A 16,056-nucleotide genomic window follows, 5' to 3' on the forward strand; every position below is an offset into this window, starting at 1 on the left:
CCTTGTCTTTTCTCTTTCTTTCTCGACAAGATACAACCAATAGAGGTTATTATTTGAATGTTGCTCTTCCTCACTATGGGATTCATCATCGCTATCGCTCTTTTGTTGGAGAGAATTCGGGGAGGGAGATCGAGAGCGTAAGCAATCAGACTTTTGCCTTCCATATTGGGCCTAACTATAAAAGTAGCAAACCAAAAAAATGCTGGCTTTAATGGAGGGTTGTTTGTTTGAAACGGAGCTGCAATTTCTTCTCCACTGCTTGCACGATGCTCTTATCATCAGCAAACTTTTTCAACAGTAAATCGTACAACATCACCACATCAACAGCAGCATTGTGAGGTGTTCCTGGAGGATTGTCCGATAGAGATGAATATTGCTTTTCCAAAGCATCCCTTCCAAGCATAGCCTTCTCCATCGTATGGCAATAATGAAAATTAACTTTGCAAATATTACTAACGGCGTTCGTGAAAAACTTTTCATCCAACGACGTCGAATGAACTAAGAATATCACATCAGCCACTCCTTGACATGTCAAATAATTATACACATCAGGAATCACGTTCCGAAGAAAATCACTCTTCGCCAAAATATTCATCTTTTCTTGATGCATTTCTGTTGCTTTGTTTTGCCATTTTGTACTCGGTTCTGGTCGCACAAATATTGAATGCAATTGATTTGTAGCAAGGGAAAGGAAAGCAATTTGAATGATCGAATTATTATATTTGACATTGAGGCCTGTGGTCTCTAAATCCATTACCACAACATGATATAATTTACGACCAACTTTTAGCAATTGTTGTTCTAATGGCATGCTTTGTGGTGTAGAATTTATCACCGAAATATTGCCTTTAAATATGGACCGCAATTCACTGGGCTTGTGTTTGAGTTCTTCAGCCGAATATTCATTAGTGGTGTTTGATTGTGTTTCTTCGGAATTGGAATTGTCACAACATGATGCTGAAGTTTTTCGTGATTCAACATCTCTCTGCATTTGGTGAAGAAATTCTTGACACTCCATGTTTTTAACTTCCTCAGCAGCTGCTTCTAGACTGTAGTTGTGTTTGTTAATCAAATGATTTTTGAAACAACCTTTTACCAAGTAAGGCTTGAGTTTTCTACAATCAGGAACTGGACAACAAAGAAAGATACGTTTTGGTGCACAAATATCTAATCTCAAAGTTGATTTTCTGGCATAATTTGCAACTTGTTGATTAATCTGTTCTAATAATTTTTCAAATCCTTTAAGTTGAACATTGGGACTGCAATAAGATGAAAAATCTGGAAGCTGGTGAAGCATTTCTTTGATTCTTAAAATTGTGAACATAATCATTAAGAAACACAAAATCCTTATGTGTAGCTTGAATTGCTTGCTGTACAGCCTTAGCGTCAATTTCACCGTCAGCACAGCCACAAACAACATTCACAGATGTGTCAATAATTTTAAGTATTTCTTGGAATCGATTAATTACAAATTCTGTGCTGTCCATTGACTCGTTTTTCGGAAACCATCCGATAGGCATATACCAAGAATTGTCAATAGCATTAATAGAAAAATACATCATCTCATCTGTCAATGATTCTGCTTTCAATTGTGATAGTTGATGAAATGAGGTACATGGATACACTACTCCGACAAATTCAGAATTTAGTGTATCAATGTGTTTCAATACTTTCATTCCATCAACAGAAATACATGCATTCTTACATGGGGAATTTTTGACAATATCATCTAAGGATTCTTTTAAACAAGGAATGAAACCACGACTGCCTTTCGGAATCCAACTTTTAACTGTGGATAATTCAGGAATTATGAGATTGTAATGTAAATGGTTGAACCAATTACAAGGCTGGTGTTGATTTCATGCTCCGGCCATTCTGATAAAGAATTGCTTTCCTGCAAAATATTTGACTAGAATCCAAAACCGTTTTGCAACATCAGAATATTGGTGATGTCGTGGATCTCTGCTATAGTTCTGTAATTGGTCAAAGATAAATTGCATGAAAAAAGTGTCCTCAAAAGGCTTTGTTTCAGGTAGCTGCGGATTATAAGTCGGTTCTGTTCTACGATCTAACTTCACTTTCTTTGTTGGTGTTTCTATGACGTACTCAAACATGTTCTTTGGCTCAAAATCCCATGTTGATGAATAGTGCTCCTATGCTTGTCGAAACAAGGACAATAATTTAGATTCCGTGTCAGTCAACTCCTTTGAGCTAGCCAATAATTTAGCAATTATTTCATACATGATCAATGGATGTGCAAGCAAGCTTTTAGGCTTTGGTATTCTTCGATCTGCTTGAATATTTTGTCTTTTTTTGAAATAATATCATCAAGATCAAGCATTGTGGTTTGGCACGCACTACATATACCGCTTATTCTTGTACAATGTTGACTACACTAGGTCGATTTCAATGCTGTCCCTATTTTAATCGCTATTGGTTTGTAATTTGCATTGAAAATGCTATCGCCAAAAAGCAGCTCGGAATATTTATCCAACGGCAAGCCGTTGCAATTAAATTTTAATTGTTGTGGTGATGATGGAACTTGTGGTGTTTGAAGCTTAGGGGTTGAAGGAACAGTGAATGAAGGTTGTTGATGAGGTCGCTTGTTGCGAGGCTTAACATCACTCGGCCCGTTGTGAAAATGCATTTTTTTATGGCTTTTTTGAAAATTGTACTTTTATAGTTAGGCCCAATAAGGAAGGCAAAAGTCTGATTGCTTCGCTGGTCGCTACGCTCTCGATCTCCCCGAGAGAATTGAGTATAATTGGGACACGTGGCTGGTTATTAAGCTCTTCCCAAGAGAGTTCTATATGGGAGACCTTTACCTTTCGAATACTGATAGGATCGTTTGTCGTTCCAATGAATTCATGTCCTTCATCAAGGGTTTAAATTCAACATTTCTTGGATTAGATAAGAATTCTCGTTGATTTTCGTTTTGAGATGAAGGAAAACCTTTGTTCTTGAAGGAAACAATTATTCTCACACAATTAAATCCAACCACCAACGAACTCATTTTCTTTTAACAAATTAAAGCCTTATTAATATTGTGGCTTATGGAAACAATGTATTGTAAATCTTGACGGCGGCTTACTAAGGCTGAAGGCATTTGCTTTTACTTAATCTGATGGATGTCATCTAAACAGCTTCTCTCGCACGAAAAGAGCAACAACAATCGTTTGTTGATGAACATTGATATTGTTTCCACAACAGGACAACAACAATCATTTGTTTATATAATGATCAAACTTTCTGTAAAATGTGTCTTTTTATATTGGGCAGTTAGAATTGGCTGGCTTTTAGAGACCGCTTGGATACGTCTCTTCCAATTCTTTCTTTGCCCATTCATGCTTAGTGTCCAAGGGATGAACTGCTTTAGTAACATTGAAATGAATCAAAGCATCGAATTGTTTCGAAACCTGTGCTCCAAAATAATGTGAATGCCGTTCAGTTTTTGGTCGATACACCACTCCGATCGCTCTTTCTTCTCTTGTATTGGCCAATTCCGCAACAAGTTCCTTATCGATCACAACATCACTCATTCCACTTGCTGAAGAGGACGCAGTGGCACTGTTATCCTTAAAGAGCAAAATAAAGTTGTCGACACCTTGACCCAAAGTTGCCCTATAACACAAATCCTCAATTGAATCTTTCATTCCAGGATTCACCTTCTTATAGTGAGGATCTTCGTCCCAATGATCGGCTGCTGTCACACTTCCAGTGTAAGTGCTAAACCCAATGATATATACCTTATTGGGAGGAAAGTTTTCTCTACATAATCTTCCAATGTTAATTTCATTTCCTCTCTCAAACTTCATATCGGTTTGGGAAGCATCTCCAACGTGTGAATTGTGAGCCCAAATAACTACCTTTGCTTGTTTTCCATAAGTTTTCTCGTAATATTTGCAAGTCTCTTTTAGAGTCTCAAAAAAGTGAGAGTCTCTTATATTCCAACTTCCATCAATAAACATGGTACGATAATACTTTTCAGCATTCTTCACAACGAGAGCATTCTGGACCGCATAAAACAAGCGATCTTCCTCGGTGACAGAGGAGTTGTTTTTAAAATCATCGACAGTACGTGATTGCAAATCCATGAGCACTTGCATGACCTTCTCTTCACACTCTCTCTTTAGAGAGGATCCTGTGCGTCTGCCCTCAATAAAACCTTGCATGCATTCGTAACGCTTTCTTGCCAGCATGGCTGCTTCTCGATCGGTGGAATCTAAATACTGCAAGACTGCTTTCATACTACGATCAGAGCTGTACAAATCGAGACCATAAAATCCCACCTTGTCTTGGGTCGAGTTGAATTTCTTGTTGTAGTCGCAGAGCCATTCTAAAAACTCCTTCGTAGGAGTGTTACGCCACATCCATGTTGGGAAACGTTTAAAACCTGCAAGAGCCTCCTCACAGCTACAGTTGGTAATGTTCCTTACGTATTGATTCACTTGGAAGCAATCAGGGAAATCAGCCTCTGCAGCAACACAATTAAATCCCTTCTCCTCAATGAGTCTTTTGGTAATCTCTGCTCGGTGTTTGTAAAACTCATGAGTACCATGAGAGGCTTCTCCGATGAGTACAATTTGAGAATCATCCACTGCTTTGATCAGTTTATCGTAGAAGGTGAGACTTGAATGATGAAGCTTGGAAATATCCCGAACGACTGGTTCCCAGTTTTTACGAATCAGTGTGATCTCTTTGCTTGCCATTGGAAAACGGGTTGTTTTTCAATTGGATCAATGAATGTTTTTTCTTTTTCTTCTTCTTTTTCTTCTTCTTCTTTAATAGGAATTGATCAAGGTGGTCAAAGAAAGGGTTTCTTCATCACTATCAATATAAATGGAATATTACTGATTGCGTTATAATTTTGAATGTCATTTGCAAGTTTGAAAATTTCATCTCACTCGGAATCGAAATTACTCCGTACTACATTTATTAATACTATTTCAACATATGCACTGATCAGGAGAGACCTCAAACAGTCAAAATTCGCTTGATAGAACAACACTCTCAATTTTAAAAGATTTTTAGATGACGAGCTCGTTGTAATTCCAATTGCTTTTCTAAATAGGTTCGCAATTTTCCTTGTCGAGTCACTTGATGAACACATGGACAGAAATTTCCACATTTAGGTCCATTACTACTCATGAACCACAAGGGGTGTTTGTACACTTAGACTACTAGACGTCAATGCTGCCATACTATTACGTTTACTCATCACCACACATTGGTTGACATTCTCTTCTTGAGAATTTGTAACCAGTTGAATATGATCACATGCTAAATAAGTGGGTAAACCCATTGCTGATTTACAATCTCCAGTGACTGGATAGAATGGATAGTGGTTTGATTGATTGCCTACGCAACATACATGACTTGGAGTGTGGCTTGATCGTCGTTCAAGATATTTGCAGAATTCTCCACAAGTTGAAAGGATTTTTTGAGATAGGATTTGATGTCACCTTTTCTTCCAAAATACATTCCAGAATTGAGGTAAATGAAAGGAGATTGTGGTGGACAATACTTTTTGTTGGGAGGATAATTTTGAAGGTAATGCAACTGTAACCATTTAACAATCAATTTACCTTAGTTCCTTTGAATAATTCTAATGGAGGCCATTTGTTCTTTTCAGAATTAAAGAGCAGTGGCTCTGTCCAATCAACGTTGGAGGTACTATTTGTGAATGTTCATCAAAATAATCGAGTTGTGTGTTAAAATAACTCGACAAGTAAACGCCACACAAAGTTTTCACATAACCATTGGTGTTATCAATATTAACATGAAGAATGAAATTGGAAAAACAATGGAGGAAGATTTTGAATTCATAGACTTAATGCTGTTAGGAATAGAATCATCAAGACAATTTTCGAACAAAGAAGACGTAACATCCATTCGAAACTTTTCGGAACAACACTCCGGATGATCCGAACATTTTTTGACGCAAAAGACCTGTGGGACTAAATTTTTATATTAATCACGTCTTTGTATGCCAGCGAAAATTGGCGGAGGGTTCTCCGAACAGAACGTTTGTATACTTTTTGAATAAAACTTTTGAAATAAATTTGACTAAAATGTAGGGAAATGAGTCTAGTACATATTCCGCCCAATCTGAAGGCAAGGTAGTATTCAAAATTTTGAACAGTTAGATCGTGTAGCAATTTTCAAATATTTTTTAGCTTGAAAGTCAACAAATAAGTCATTTCAAGACAAGTGACATGCCCATTAAAATTTCTTTGGAACAAAAGCTATCATGATCGATCCGTAATGGATGATGTGAAAGGAATATCATATTAAAATCACAATTCCTGTAGAACATTGAAGTGTATTAATACAAAAGGACCACACACATATTTGGAAATTAAACAAATATTTTGAAAACAAATTGCATAAATCGATCCGAATAGCTGCTGGGTGGCACAGTTGAAATCGTTGAAGGATCATTCTTCATACTCTTAATGTTTTTCGCAGCTTTTTTCATGAGTCCATATTTTGTGAAATAATCCACAATTCCCAAAAAGTAATATTCTTGTTTGTTCTGAGTGTTGACCATGACATGGAATTTATCTCGTAATTTTTCTTCTCGATTGTATTTGATACAATTCTGAAGTGCCATATCCATAGCAGTATCTTTAGGATGCGTGATACCAACTACGAGTGAGTAATCCATCACTGAGTGTGTTAAAGATGAGATGGTTGATTTGGGTTTCATATAATGGTGTGGTTTGTTGTTTGGTTCATGCATGACATGAATTGAAGAAACAACATCAATCCATTTCAGAGGTGTGTGTGAATCAAAGGTGTGTGAATAACATGAAAAAGTGTAAGAAATGTGAAAAGTTTGTCAAAATCCACTACTCACCTTCACAAGAGGTTAAAAAATTGACATCCTTTTTAAATTGGAATAACAATTCAGTCACCAAATCCTGTCCCACATTAAATTTGATATTGTCATTAATCAAATCCACATCCTTCAATATCGTTTCTCCCTCCTTTGCTGTACGGTCAGTGGTTGAACCTTTCAAATCATAAATTTTATCCATTTCCATTCCGACGCTTCCGAGTGGTGCATTCCATCCACCACTCGAACCACCATTATTACTACCCAAGGATGGAGAATTGGGAGATGTTGCTGAACTACTCGTCGATGGAGACGATGTACTCAATAGAGTGGAAGGTAGTGAAGAGTGTGGTGGTTGAAAGAGATATTTCATCACGACAAATCTCAATTCAGATTTGTTGTCGAGTGAAAATTTGTGTAAACCAAAAATTGGGACAATGAATGTATTGGGTTCATTCTTCATGTATTCCAGTAATTGAGGGACTATTATATTTCGAATGGTTTTGCTTTCATCTTTTGAAATTGTTTTTATCATGAGTTTTCTGTCTTCAGTGAGAGCGAACATGGAACCACTTTTACCATTCATTTCATGCCATTCGAATTTGGAGTGACCAATCGAGGCAAAGTAGTCACGATCATTCATTCCACAAAGTTTACGAAGTATTCCGAAATCGAGGGGACGAAAATCTTTGAATGAGTAGGACTTGGATCTTGTGTGTGTCAAATGTCAAGAGGTTTGAGTGATCAATTTGAAGAAGTGTTGTTGCAAAAACGTCGTCGAGTAACAACGATTGATGGACCACACCAATTGGTGTCATGATGACCATCACGACGAAGATGATGAAGTGGAAGAACAAAGTGTTGTGATTGCCATATTTGTCAATACAATGTAAATGTATTCATGGCCAATTTAAACATGATGATGAATGAGACGATCATCGTCGTCTCACACATCTCAAAACGCTCCAAATTAACTTACTCGTTTGTTTTTGGCATTTTGATGGATTTTTCCTTTTCCATTTCTTTGGCATACTTTTCTCCTTCTTCTGCTGTTCGCTTCAATGAATATCGAATTACAGCTTTAATACGATGTTCAATGTCTTTGCAGAGGGCAGTGTCCATAGAAGTTGTTGTTGTTGGGGAACTACCAGTTGTCGTTGTGTTCTTCATTTTTTATTGAGTGTTCGAAGAGCCAGAACATGACAAGTGATGTTTCGGAAAGATGAGTTGGAGAGGCTTTGACTTTTTTGTTTTCTGATTTTGAGGCCTTCTACATAGACTATGTATGTAGAATTGTGCTTATTGGGCAAATTGTTCGGTACTTTGAATTCAATCAATACACAAGGAATGTTGTTGATATGCTTATTTAAACAAGTATCGTGTCAGTCAATGATGATTCATAAAGAAGTGAAAGGATTTGAAAGGTTGTGATGGTTTTATCTTGTCGATTTTGGTTCGAGTTGTTTGCTCCTCACAAGGAATTGCCTCTTCTTTTCTTGAATGTATTTTTCAATACTAATTTTCTTTTCGGCTGTCTCTCTACGAATATCTTCATTGATTCTCAGTAAAGAAATCCACAAGTAATGCTTGAGGGATTCGTTAGGTTTGAAAGGGTATGAAATTTTCTGATATTTCAGTAATTGGCAAATTAAGGTAGTTTGTACCCGTCTCTTGCTAAAGTTGTATTCAATGTCTTCATCCAAAGTTCGACCAATGAACACTCGTTTACAGAATTGATCATTTTCAGCCAAGAGACGCATTTCTTCCTCTGTTAATTTTCTTTCATCTTCTTGGCTGTCATCGACGGAAGCAAGATCTTTGAGATGAACGGCCAAGTTTGGAATGCAGGGCTTTTTGGAATTTTTAAGTTCTTCTCTATAGTTTCTGTAGTTATTAGCCACACTTGTTAATTCAATGAGAGTTTGTGCCTTCTTTACATATTCTTCACTGAGCATAGCCCACGTCTTACTCAATCGGTAAACTTCGTTGGAATATAGACCTGTGATAATTTCAAAACAGCCATTGTAATTTCGAACTGAATAACATCCCCACGCTAAGCTGATAAATCTGCACAGCGCTTTGTGACGTTCTTTGATGTCATTATATTGAAGAATTGTTTCTGTAACCCACAGTGACACGGTATTATACCACTGAATGAAAAGTGAAAGGTTGGGACTCGGATCTCTTGTTTTGACCTTAAATCTATTCTTTGATAACCAGTAACTGCAGTAGAATTCGTAAGGTTCCATCATGGTGAACAAGTCGAATTCAATAAGAGTGAGTTGTATAGATAATTGGAAACTTGAGATAGTGAGAAAGTCTGGCAATGTAGACTTGGATGAAAAATTGTCAAAAGCCAAATTAATTGTTCTTTGGGCTTGATCTCTAATGAATAACAGTCGCGACCTCTCTGTAATTCTTTTCAAAAACAGCTCGACAAAAGGTATACTATCTGGCTTTTTTCAGAATTGTATTCAAGTAAGGAATCAGACATTCACGAATAAATTCCGAACTCATTAAGCTTTGGTTATAGAGAATAAGATCACCCAAAAATATTAATATACAGTTCAGTTGATGTGGTGTCTGGAGAGTGAGAGTTTCTAAGAAGGCGAATAAGGCATGAATACGCACTTCCCATTCCTCCAGTGTGTCAAAAAGAGTCGACGCTGAGCAAGATAGAGACGTCATGTAATCAAGTAATTCTGTTGGCAGCATTTCCAATTTAGGAGTGTCATTTTCAAGTGGCCCTTTTCGAATAACGCTCTTCCTCTGCCATCTATGCAAACTATCTGGATCGGTATCATAATCAGAGCTGAAATTCTGGCTGTCATCTGTGATAGTTGTAGTAGCATCGTTTTTTTCAACAGCCATGTTTAAGAGTGTGGCTGTCACAGGGGAGGTTGCCATGGAATCAATGCGAGGTGTCTTGTTGTTGGGATCTGTTGTAATAACTGACTCTTCAGTCATACTGTCTTTCACCACCTTCTTTTTTCTGTTAATTGTTGCTGCTAAAATTTTTGTCAACCAGTTACGAATAGTATAGAACTCGATTTTGGCGTCGCTGGTAATTTTAGCTGATAGATCAAAACGATCCTCGCTTTCTAAATCCTTCAAAGTAATAAAATCTGACTTTGGTGTTTCTGTGCCCAGTCCAACCTCAGCATTCACTGTAATATTTCTCTGTTTGTCTTTTGGTATGTGGCTAATTTCATTTACGACTTCTAGATCTAAATTATTGATAATATTTTTCATGCTGAAAATATCAATTTCTCCTTTCTCATTCACAACTAGTTCTATTCCATCATCTTCTGAGATAGAGGCATTAAGTTTTTCTTGGTGAATTATCTGATTTTTTTGTAATCTGTCATCACTTTGTTTCACAAGTGTACACATTCGTAACTTGGTAACTTGTTTGTAAATATCCTTCAATTGTTCTAATTGTTCTGATATGATTTGTGCATTGTACAAAACCTTTAGCTTCTTTTTTCGTTTGGGGTTTGCCGAATTGTTGTAAAAGAGTTTGTACAACAAATCCATAGCACTAAAGTTAGAAACGAAGAAATTATCAATAATATTTTCTTCTTCTGCTAAATCCTTGTAGGTAGTCCAATAAACCACCTCAAATTGTTTCTTATCAATATTCTCTGTATTCAAAGAAACGGAAGATGGAGTAGTAGTACAAGTTCCTGCATTCACCTTGTAGAAATATTTCTTAATGTTTGAGTTAAAATCGATTTGTCTTGGGCTAGGTGTTGCTGGTGATGAATCATGATGATGTGCAGTCTTTTTCTTAGAGTCTTCTTTTTTTGTGTCCGTACTGACAGGTTTTTTTGGAACATCCAAAAACGATCTGCCAGGTGTTGTAGAAAGAGCTCCTTCAGAACATTGAATTTTGTGGAACATTACTAATTTGTCTTGCATATCTTCCAGTGTATCACTTGAAGAAGATTCTTCTGTTATCGTTTTTGCTCCTTGTTTTGATGAAGAGGATGAAGGTGTGGTTGCATCCTTCTTATTTTTTCCAAGCATTTCTTTCAAGTATTCTTCATTCTTATACTCTATTGTACTTTTGACAGCAGGCTGTTTTGAAAACGACATGGGTAATCCAAATATATTCTTTTTTGATACAAGTTTTCTGTTTTTCTCTCGTGTTGTAGCTGCTCCAGTGAGCATTCTATAATACATGCCTTTTGTGTGATTTCGTGAAGTGAGTAGCTCCGCACTGCTACTGCTATTAATGTTTGGTTGCTTGAGAGGAGGTACTTGACTCGATAATTGTTTCTGAGTTGGACTTGAAGAGAGTGATGTCGTGGCTTTCACTCCAGCTCGAGGCGAAGAGGACAAGATATTGGGTGAATTTTGTCTGTTGTTGTTGTTGAGAATGGCAGCAGACTCTAGAAAGACATCATCTTCGTCCGAGATTGATTCCGGGTCGCTTTCAAACCCTTCAACCCTATCATCGAGCATGGACCCAACCGATGAATAGGGCATGATAGAGGAAGCTGCAAAGCTAGAGACTGTTCCTCTCGGAACTGTCCTCCCTCCAAATTTTGAGGGGGCATAAGGACGATGATGATGAGAAACATTTCCTCCAATGATTTCAGGAGTAACAGTTTCTGTGCGCCTTAATTGCTTAAATGATGTCTTACTCTTTTGTTGAAGCGGTTGATGATGATGGACAGATGATGATGGTTTTTGGTGATTATTGTTGTTGTTGATATTATTATTGAAATTGTACTCCTCTACCTCCTCGTTATAATGACGATCCTCATTGGAAGATGATTCATTATCATCGCTGCTGCTCTTCCTAAATAAGACATCTCCTTCGTACAACTCTCCATCCTGGTGATGATGCTGCTGCGGAGTGAACGCCGATGATGATGCTTGACGATAGGAATGATGATGATTTTTCTTTTCTTTCCTCGATGAGGTTATTGGAGAATGAATACGAGGATCATAATAGGACTCTTCTGAAGAACGATCATTCGCATCGTCCAAATGGTCCATCAATGAATGGGTTTTCATTATGGAATGACGATGATGGTTGTGGTGGTCATGATGATTCCACATCGATGAAGAAGGAGATAGGACATTCGGAGAGGAAGAAGAAGAGGAGAGAGTTGTCGTTCGCGACTTCGGAACCGAAATTGAGAAATGTTGGTGTGAGGGACTCGTTCCCAATGATGAGGATGCAACCCAATGATGACCATCCACTCCACCTTCTCTTCCTCCACTCGGAGTGGTTGGCGTCGATTCCGACATACTCGTCGAATGGACATTGGAAGTATTTCGTCGAGTCACAAGAATGGGTGGACGTTTCATCATCGTCGTCGTCGTCGTGTGAGAAGAGGCGGATGAAGAGGCCGTGGTGGTCGTCGCAACAGATGAGGACAAGAGTTGTTGTTGATGAGAATTGAAAGAAGAAGGACTTGATGGGGAGGAAGGTTGTAAGGAAGAGGATAAAACATGAGAATGATGATATGAAGAGGATTCATGATGAGGATTCGTGATGGGCATCATCATCATGGAACTTGTGGACTGCACTTTGGTGTGAGTTCTTTTCATGAGTCCTCGTCGTGTCGAGGAGGAAACAGTGACTGTTTTCACAGGTTGTTTGAGTGTTGAGCTATGTTGTTGTGGTGATGGTAGTGATGGTTGTGTTTTTTGACAGAGAGACACACATCATGATGATGCCAAATGTCATGTGAAATTTGAATAGTCATCAACATGAATTGATGGTGGACAATGAATTTGTATGAGCCATAGGAAGAGTTCTTACCTTTTATCATATTGCCGTGTTTCGTCATTCTCGTCAAAGAGAGGATTATAGTGAGACATTTTTTGAGCGCTGGTTTGCCTCGCCAAAATAATGTTTTGATTTGTGACGGAAAAATTGAGGTCATTGTGAGAACGAGAATGGAATGACCTGACAGAGGATGGGAAAATCAACCACAATTGATATCATTGGTGGTCTCTTTGCATGACCCTTGGAAGTGCGATCACATTGTTTTCTAATTGGAAGTATCATTCGATTTGGAAAAACGTTAAATTTATTTTCAACTCTATTTTTTTATTATTTTAATAATTCCATCAATGAAAAGGCAGAAGGTCGATCTTTGAGATGAACACTCAAGCATTTCGAAAGAAAATATAGAAAATCTTTCGAAAGATGAGAAAATTTGGTGGAATGAGTGTGAATGAACAAATCGAAATCAAAATGCAAAATATCTTGATGAAAGAATCCATGTTGTGAAGAAACCAAAGGCGAATGTCCTAAAATTACTTCAAGAATGGTCATTCCTGCACTCCAAATATCATCTAATGGATCTGTTGAGGAATGACAGTTGTTGTGTGAAGAAGAAACTTGGTGCAGTTTTTGAGGAGATGCATAAATTTCAGTGCATGAATGATCGAAATGTCTCTCATTGACATTATTGACATCTGTCACAATGTTTGAAGCAAAAGCAAAATCACACAAGTACATCTTTTCAAACATGACTTTTGTGGAGGAGGAAGGTTTGACCAATATATTTGAAGGTTTAATATCTCTGTGAACGATTTTATGACTTCGATGAAGTTGATCGAGAATGTTCAATAACTTGAAACTCAATTCCCTCAAACATTGTTCAGTAATCATCATCCTATTATTGTTTTTTTCACAAATATGGGAATTTTTGAGTTGTTGAATCCATTGATCCAATGAAATGACTCCCTCTTCATACTGCAACACTATAAACATGTCACAAACACTTGTATGTGAGGTGAGAATTGAGTCTACTATTTGAACCGAATGGTCACAACCTCGAAGATTGGTCAATTTTTGAATTTCATTTACAAAACATCTTTCAATATATTCCGAATAGGAATGATCGACACCTGTTTCATGGAAGTTATCATAAAAGAGTGGCGAAGAACAGTTCATTTTCTTAATGACTACTTTTTCACCACTCTTATTGTGAATGGCTGTAAATACAGAGGAAGAACCGCCACAACCAATTCGTTCTTGAAAAGTGTAATCAAAGGTCAAGGATTGAATCAAAGATCTTTCATTGTTGTGGTTACAGAATTGTGAAAGATAATTATTAAGGTGACTTTTGGCTTGTTGCTGGTTTGCTTTGGTATTGGTATGGTTGTGCTGGATCAATACTAGATTGGTAGGTTTGTTATTTCGGACACTTTTGGAAAGTTTTTGCATTCGTTTAGATTTGGCAATCATTTGTGATTTGACACTCGATCTGTTGAAAGAGTCAATCGATGAGGAGTCTTCATTACATGATCGTGGTGCTGTGCATGCATCGCCATTCGTAACGGATGTTGTTGTAACTGTTGTGGTCGTTATGAATGAGGATGAATAAGAGGAGAGAGGATCATCATGGTGATGGAATGGCGTTTTCAGATGGCTCAACATCTCCTCGATCGCTGTAGATGATATGAGTGAGTGTTGATTGTTGTTTTGTTCTTTGGAGTTTTTATGGATTTCATTTCTGTTGAATAAAAGGAGAGGTCAACACACAGGTTCAAAATTCATGTAATGAAATCAATGATGTTTGAAAGTAAGCTATTTTTTGAATATGAAGTGTTTTCTCACGTTGTGAAATTGGTGATTTTCCAATGTTCGCAAAGACAAGGACACTCTCTGGAAGTGTCAAAAAAATTGGTTCTTTCACCAAAGAAATTGTGCAATGATAACAATCTACTGCTTCAAGAAAGGTTTGAAGTACATTTTCATGAGCTGCAAAGATAAAAAAGGCTACAACACTGCAGGTTCCCAAGTTGTCTCCAACCTCAGTACTGATGTAGCTCGACGATGCTTAACTTCTCAAATCGGACGGGATGAGGTGCATGCATCGTGATATGGCCGTAGCCACTCTGGTTTCTTTGAAATTCCTTATAATCGGTCTTGTTACCTTTGTCACGACCGTTAAACGAAACTTTTCACACAAATTTCAAGTTGCGATTCGAAATGCTCGCCCGAATAATTTGGGAACAGTTCTTGTTTCTTCTGTGAGGCAACACACTAAAAAACAATGAACACCATGCGAATTAATTCCGCATTTGATCTCTCCATGTTTGGGTCCTGTTTTCACAAAACTTGGCAAGTTTCCGACTGTATTACATGAACAGGATTACATTCCGCACCGTATCGAGAAGCTGATGAGAGTTGTGCCCTTTAGACAACGTAAGAATATTGTTCTTTCACAACCCATTGGTCATGTAGAAATGAATGAATGAAATGCAATTGGTGGAGAATGTTGTGACTGCATTGAATTTCTGTGCAGCCTTAATGAGACAGGGATGGTCTGATATTGAATCTGTTCATTTAAAATCCACAATGGGGCCACCACAAAAGCTGTTGTGAAGAAATTTGATACCACCTTTCACTTACCTTTATTTGTATTTACATGTGTTTGTTTTGTCATGTTCAAAATACGAGATCAAAAAGGTATTTGAATTGAACATGTATCACTGTTATAGAACAAGGCCTTTTGTGCAGTACTTGCATGTTAACTTGCCTTCCTGATAGGTCCCTTTTTAAATATAAATTTATCCATTATTGAAATTATGATGTGATTGCTCATCCGCTTAGAACAACTTACCACCTCGTTTTGCTCTTCCACACGAATTAGGACATGTCCATACATCAGAATCCCAAACTCTCTTAAAAAATCCATTATACTCTAATGGAGTTCCAGAGGCAGATGTATTCTTTGCTGCGGTTGTACACGTAAAGCATCTGGTCCCATTGACGCCAAAAGAACACTGTTTGCATTGCATTAATGGTGATGCATGACTTTCTGAAATCAACCATGGCATCTTTTGAGCTTGCATGGATTGTTGACAACAGATGGGCCTGGTTATTCCCTTCTTGCATGATGGGCATGATGACGAACCTTCAGTGACCGAGTCTAATACTAATAATTTTGAGCAATTGTTGCATGTCATTCCACCCATCGTTGTATTGCAAAACAGGCAAAAATATAGCGGCGGTTGACCTAATTCATCGTCTTTGAGTCCTTTAAAGGTGTTGTCAATACGAATAGGCAAATCACTTTCGTCTTGTTCCAATTTTTCTAATGGAGCATTTTGTGGATCTTCTTTCTCTCTGGACTTTAATAATTTTAACAACTTGTGATCAGAATGAAAGAAAATTCTCAAATCTCTAATTGCACATCTCAAATTGGGAAAAACAAACTCAGGAATGCTCCTGCTGCCGATGT

At 37.5% G+C, this 16,056-nt stretch overlaps 7 protein-coding genes across 7 annotated transcripts; all 7 read right to left on the reverse strand.

Moving 5' to 3' along the window:
* Positions 1-208: 208 nt before the first annotated feature.
* On the reverse strand, positions 209-1,297 carry FDP41_008741 (uncharacterized protein; the record flags this gene model as incomplete). The annotated part of the gene is made up of 1 exon (XM_044712628.1): positions 209-1,297. The coding sequence occupies one exon, from the start codon at positions 1,295-1,297 to the stop codon at positions 209-211; it is 1,089 nt and encodes a 362-aa protein (XP_044557790.1).
* Positions 1,298-3,296: 1,999 nt separating this feature from the next.
* On the reverse strand, positions 3,297-4,709 carry FDP41_008742 (uncharacterized protein; the record flags this gene model as incomplete). Its single annotated transcript, XM_044712629.1, has 1 exon — positions 3,297-4,709. The coding sequence occupies one exon, from the start codon at positions 4,707-4,709 to the stop codon at positions 3,297-3,299; it is 1,413 nt and encodes a 470-aa protein (XP_044557791.1).
* Positions 4,710-6,358: 1,649 nt separating this feature from the next.
* Positions 6,359-8,008, reverse strand: FDP41_008743 (uncharacterized protein; the record flags this gene model as incomplete). The annotated part of the gene is made up of 3 exons (XM_044712630.1): positions 6,359-6,669; positions 6,860-7,548; positions 7,818-8,008. The coding sequence occupies 3 exons, from the start codon at positions 8,006-8,008 to the stop codon at positions 6,359-6,361; spliced, it is 1,191 nt and encodes a 396-aa protein (XP_044557792.1).
* A 266-nt stretch (positions 8,009-8,274) lies between these two features.
* Positions 8,275-9,090, reverse strand: FDP41_008744 (uncharacterized protein; the record flags this gene model as incomplete). The annotated part of the gene is made up of 1 exon (XM_044712631.1): positions 8,275-9,090. One exon carries the CDS (start codon positions 9,088-9,090, stop codon positions 8,275-8,277), a length of 816 nt encoding a protein of 271 aa, XP_044557793.1.
* A 196-nt stretch (positions 9,091-9,286) lies between these two features.
* Positions 9,287-12,676, reverse strand: FDP41_008745 (uncharacterized protein; the record flags this gene model as incomplete). The annotated part of the gene is made up of 2 exons (XM_044712632.1): positions 9,287-12,464; positions 12,618-12,676. 2 exons carry the CDS (start codon positions 12,674-12,676, stop codon positions 9,287-9,289), a joined length of 3,237 nt encoding a protein of 1,078 aa, XP_044557794.1.
* A 235-nt stretch (positions 12,677-12,911) lies between these two features.
* On the reverse strand, positions 12,912-14,246 carry FDP41_008746 (uncharacterized protein; the record flags this gene model as incomplete). Its single annotated transcript, XM_044712633.1, has 1 exon — positions 12,912-14,246. The coding sequence occupies one exon, from the start codon at positions 14,244-14,246 to the stop codon at positions 12,912-12,914; it is 1,335 nt and encodes a 444-aa protein (XP_044557795.1).
* Positions 14,247-15,307: 1,061 nt separating this feature from the next.
* On the reverse strand, positions 15,308-15,667 carry FDP41_008747 (uncharacterized protein; the record flags this gene model as incomplete). Its single annotated transcript, XM_044712634.1, has 2 exons — positions 15,308-15,366; positions 15,436-15,667. 2 exons carry the CDS (start codon positions 15,665-15,667, stop codon positions 15,308-15,310), a joined length of 291 nt encoding a protein of 96 aa, XP_044557796.1.
* Between the last annotated feature and the right edge of the window lie 389 nt (positions 15,668-16,056).

Source organism: Naegleria fowleri, assembly GCF_008403515.1.
Source record: "Naegleria fowleri strain ATCC 30894 chromosome Unknown tig63, whole genome shotgun sequence".
Lineage (NCBI taxonomy): Eukaryota > Heterolobosea > Eutetramitea > Acrasida > Naegleriidae > Naegleria > Naegleria fowleri.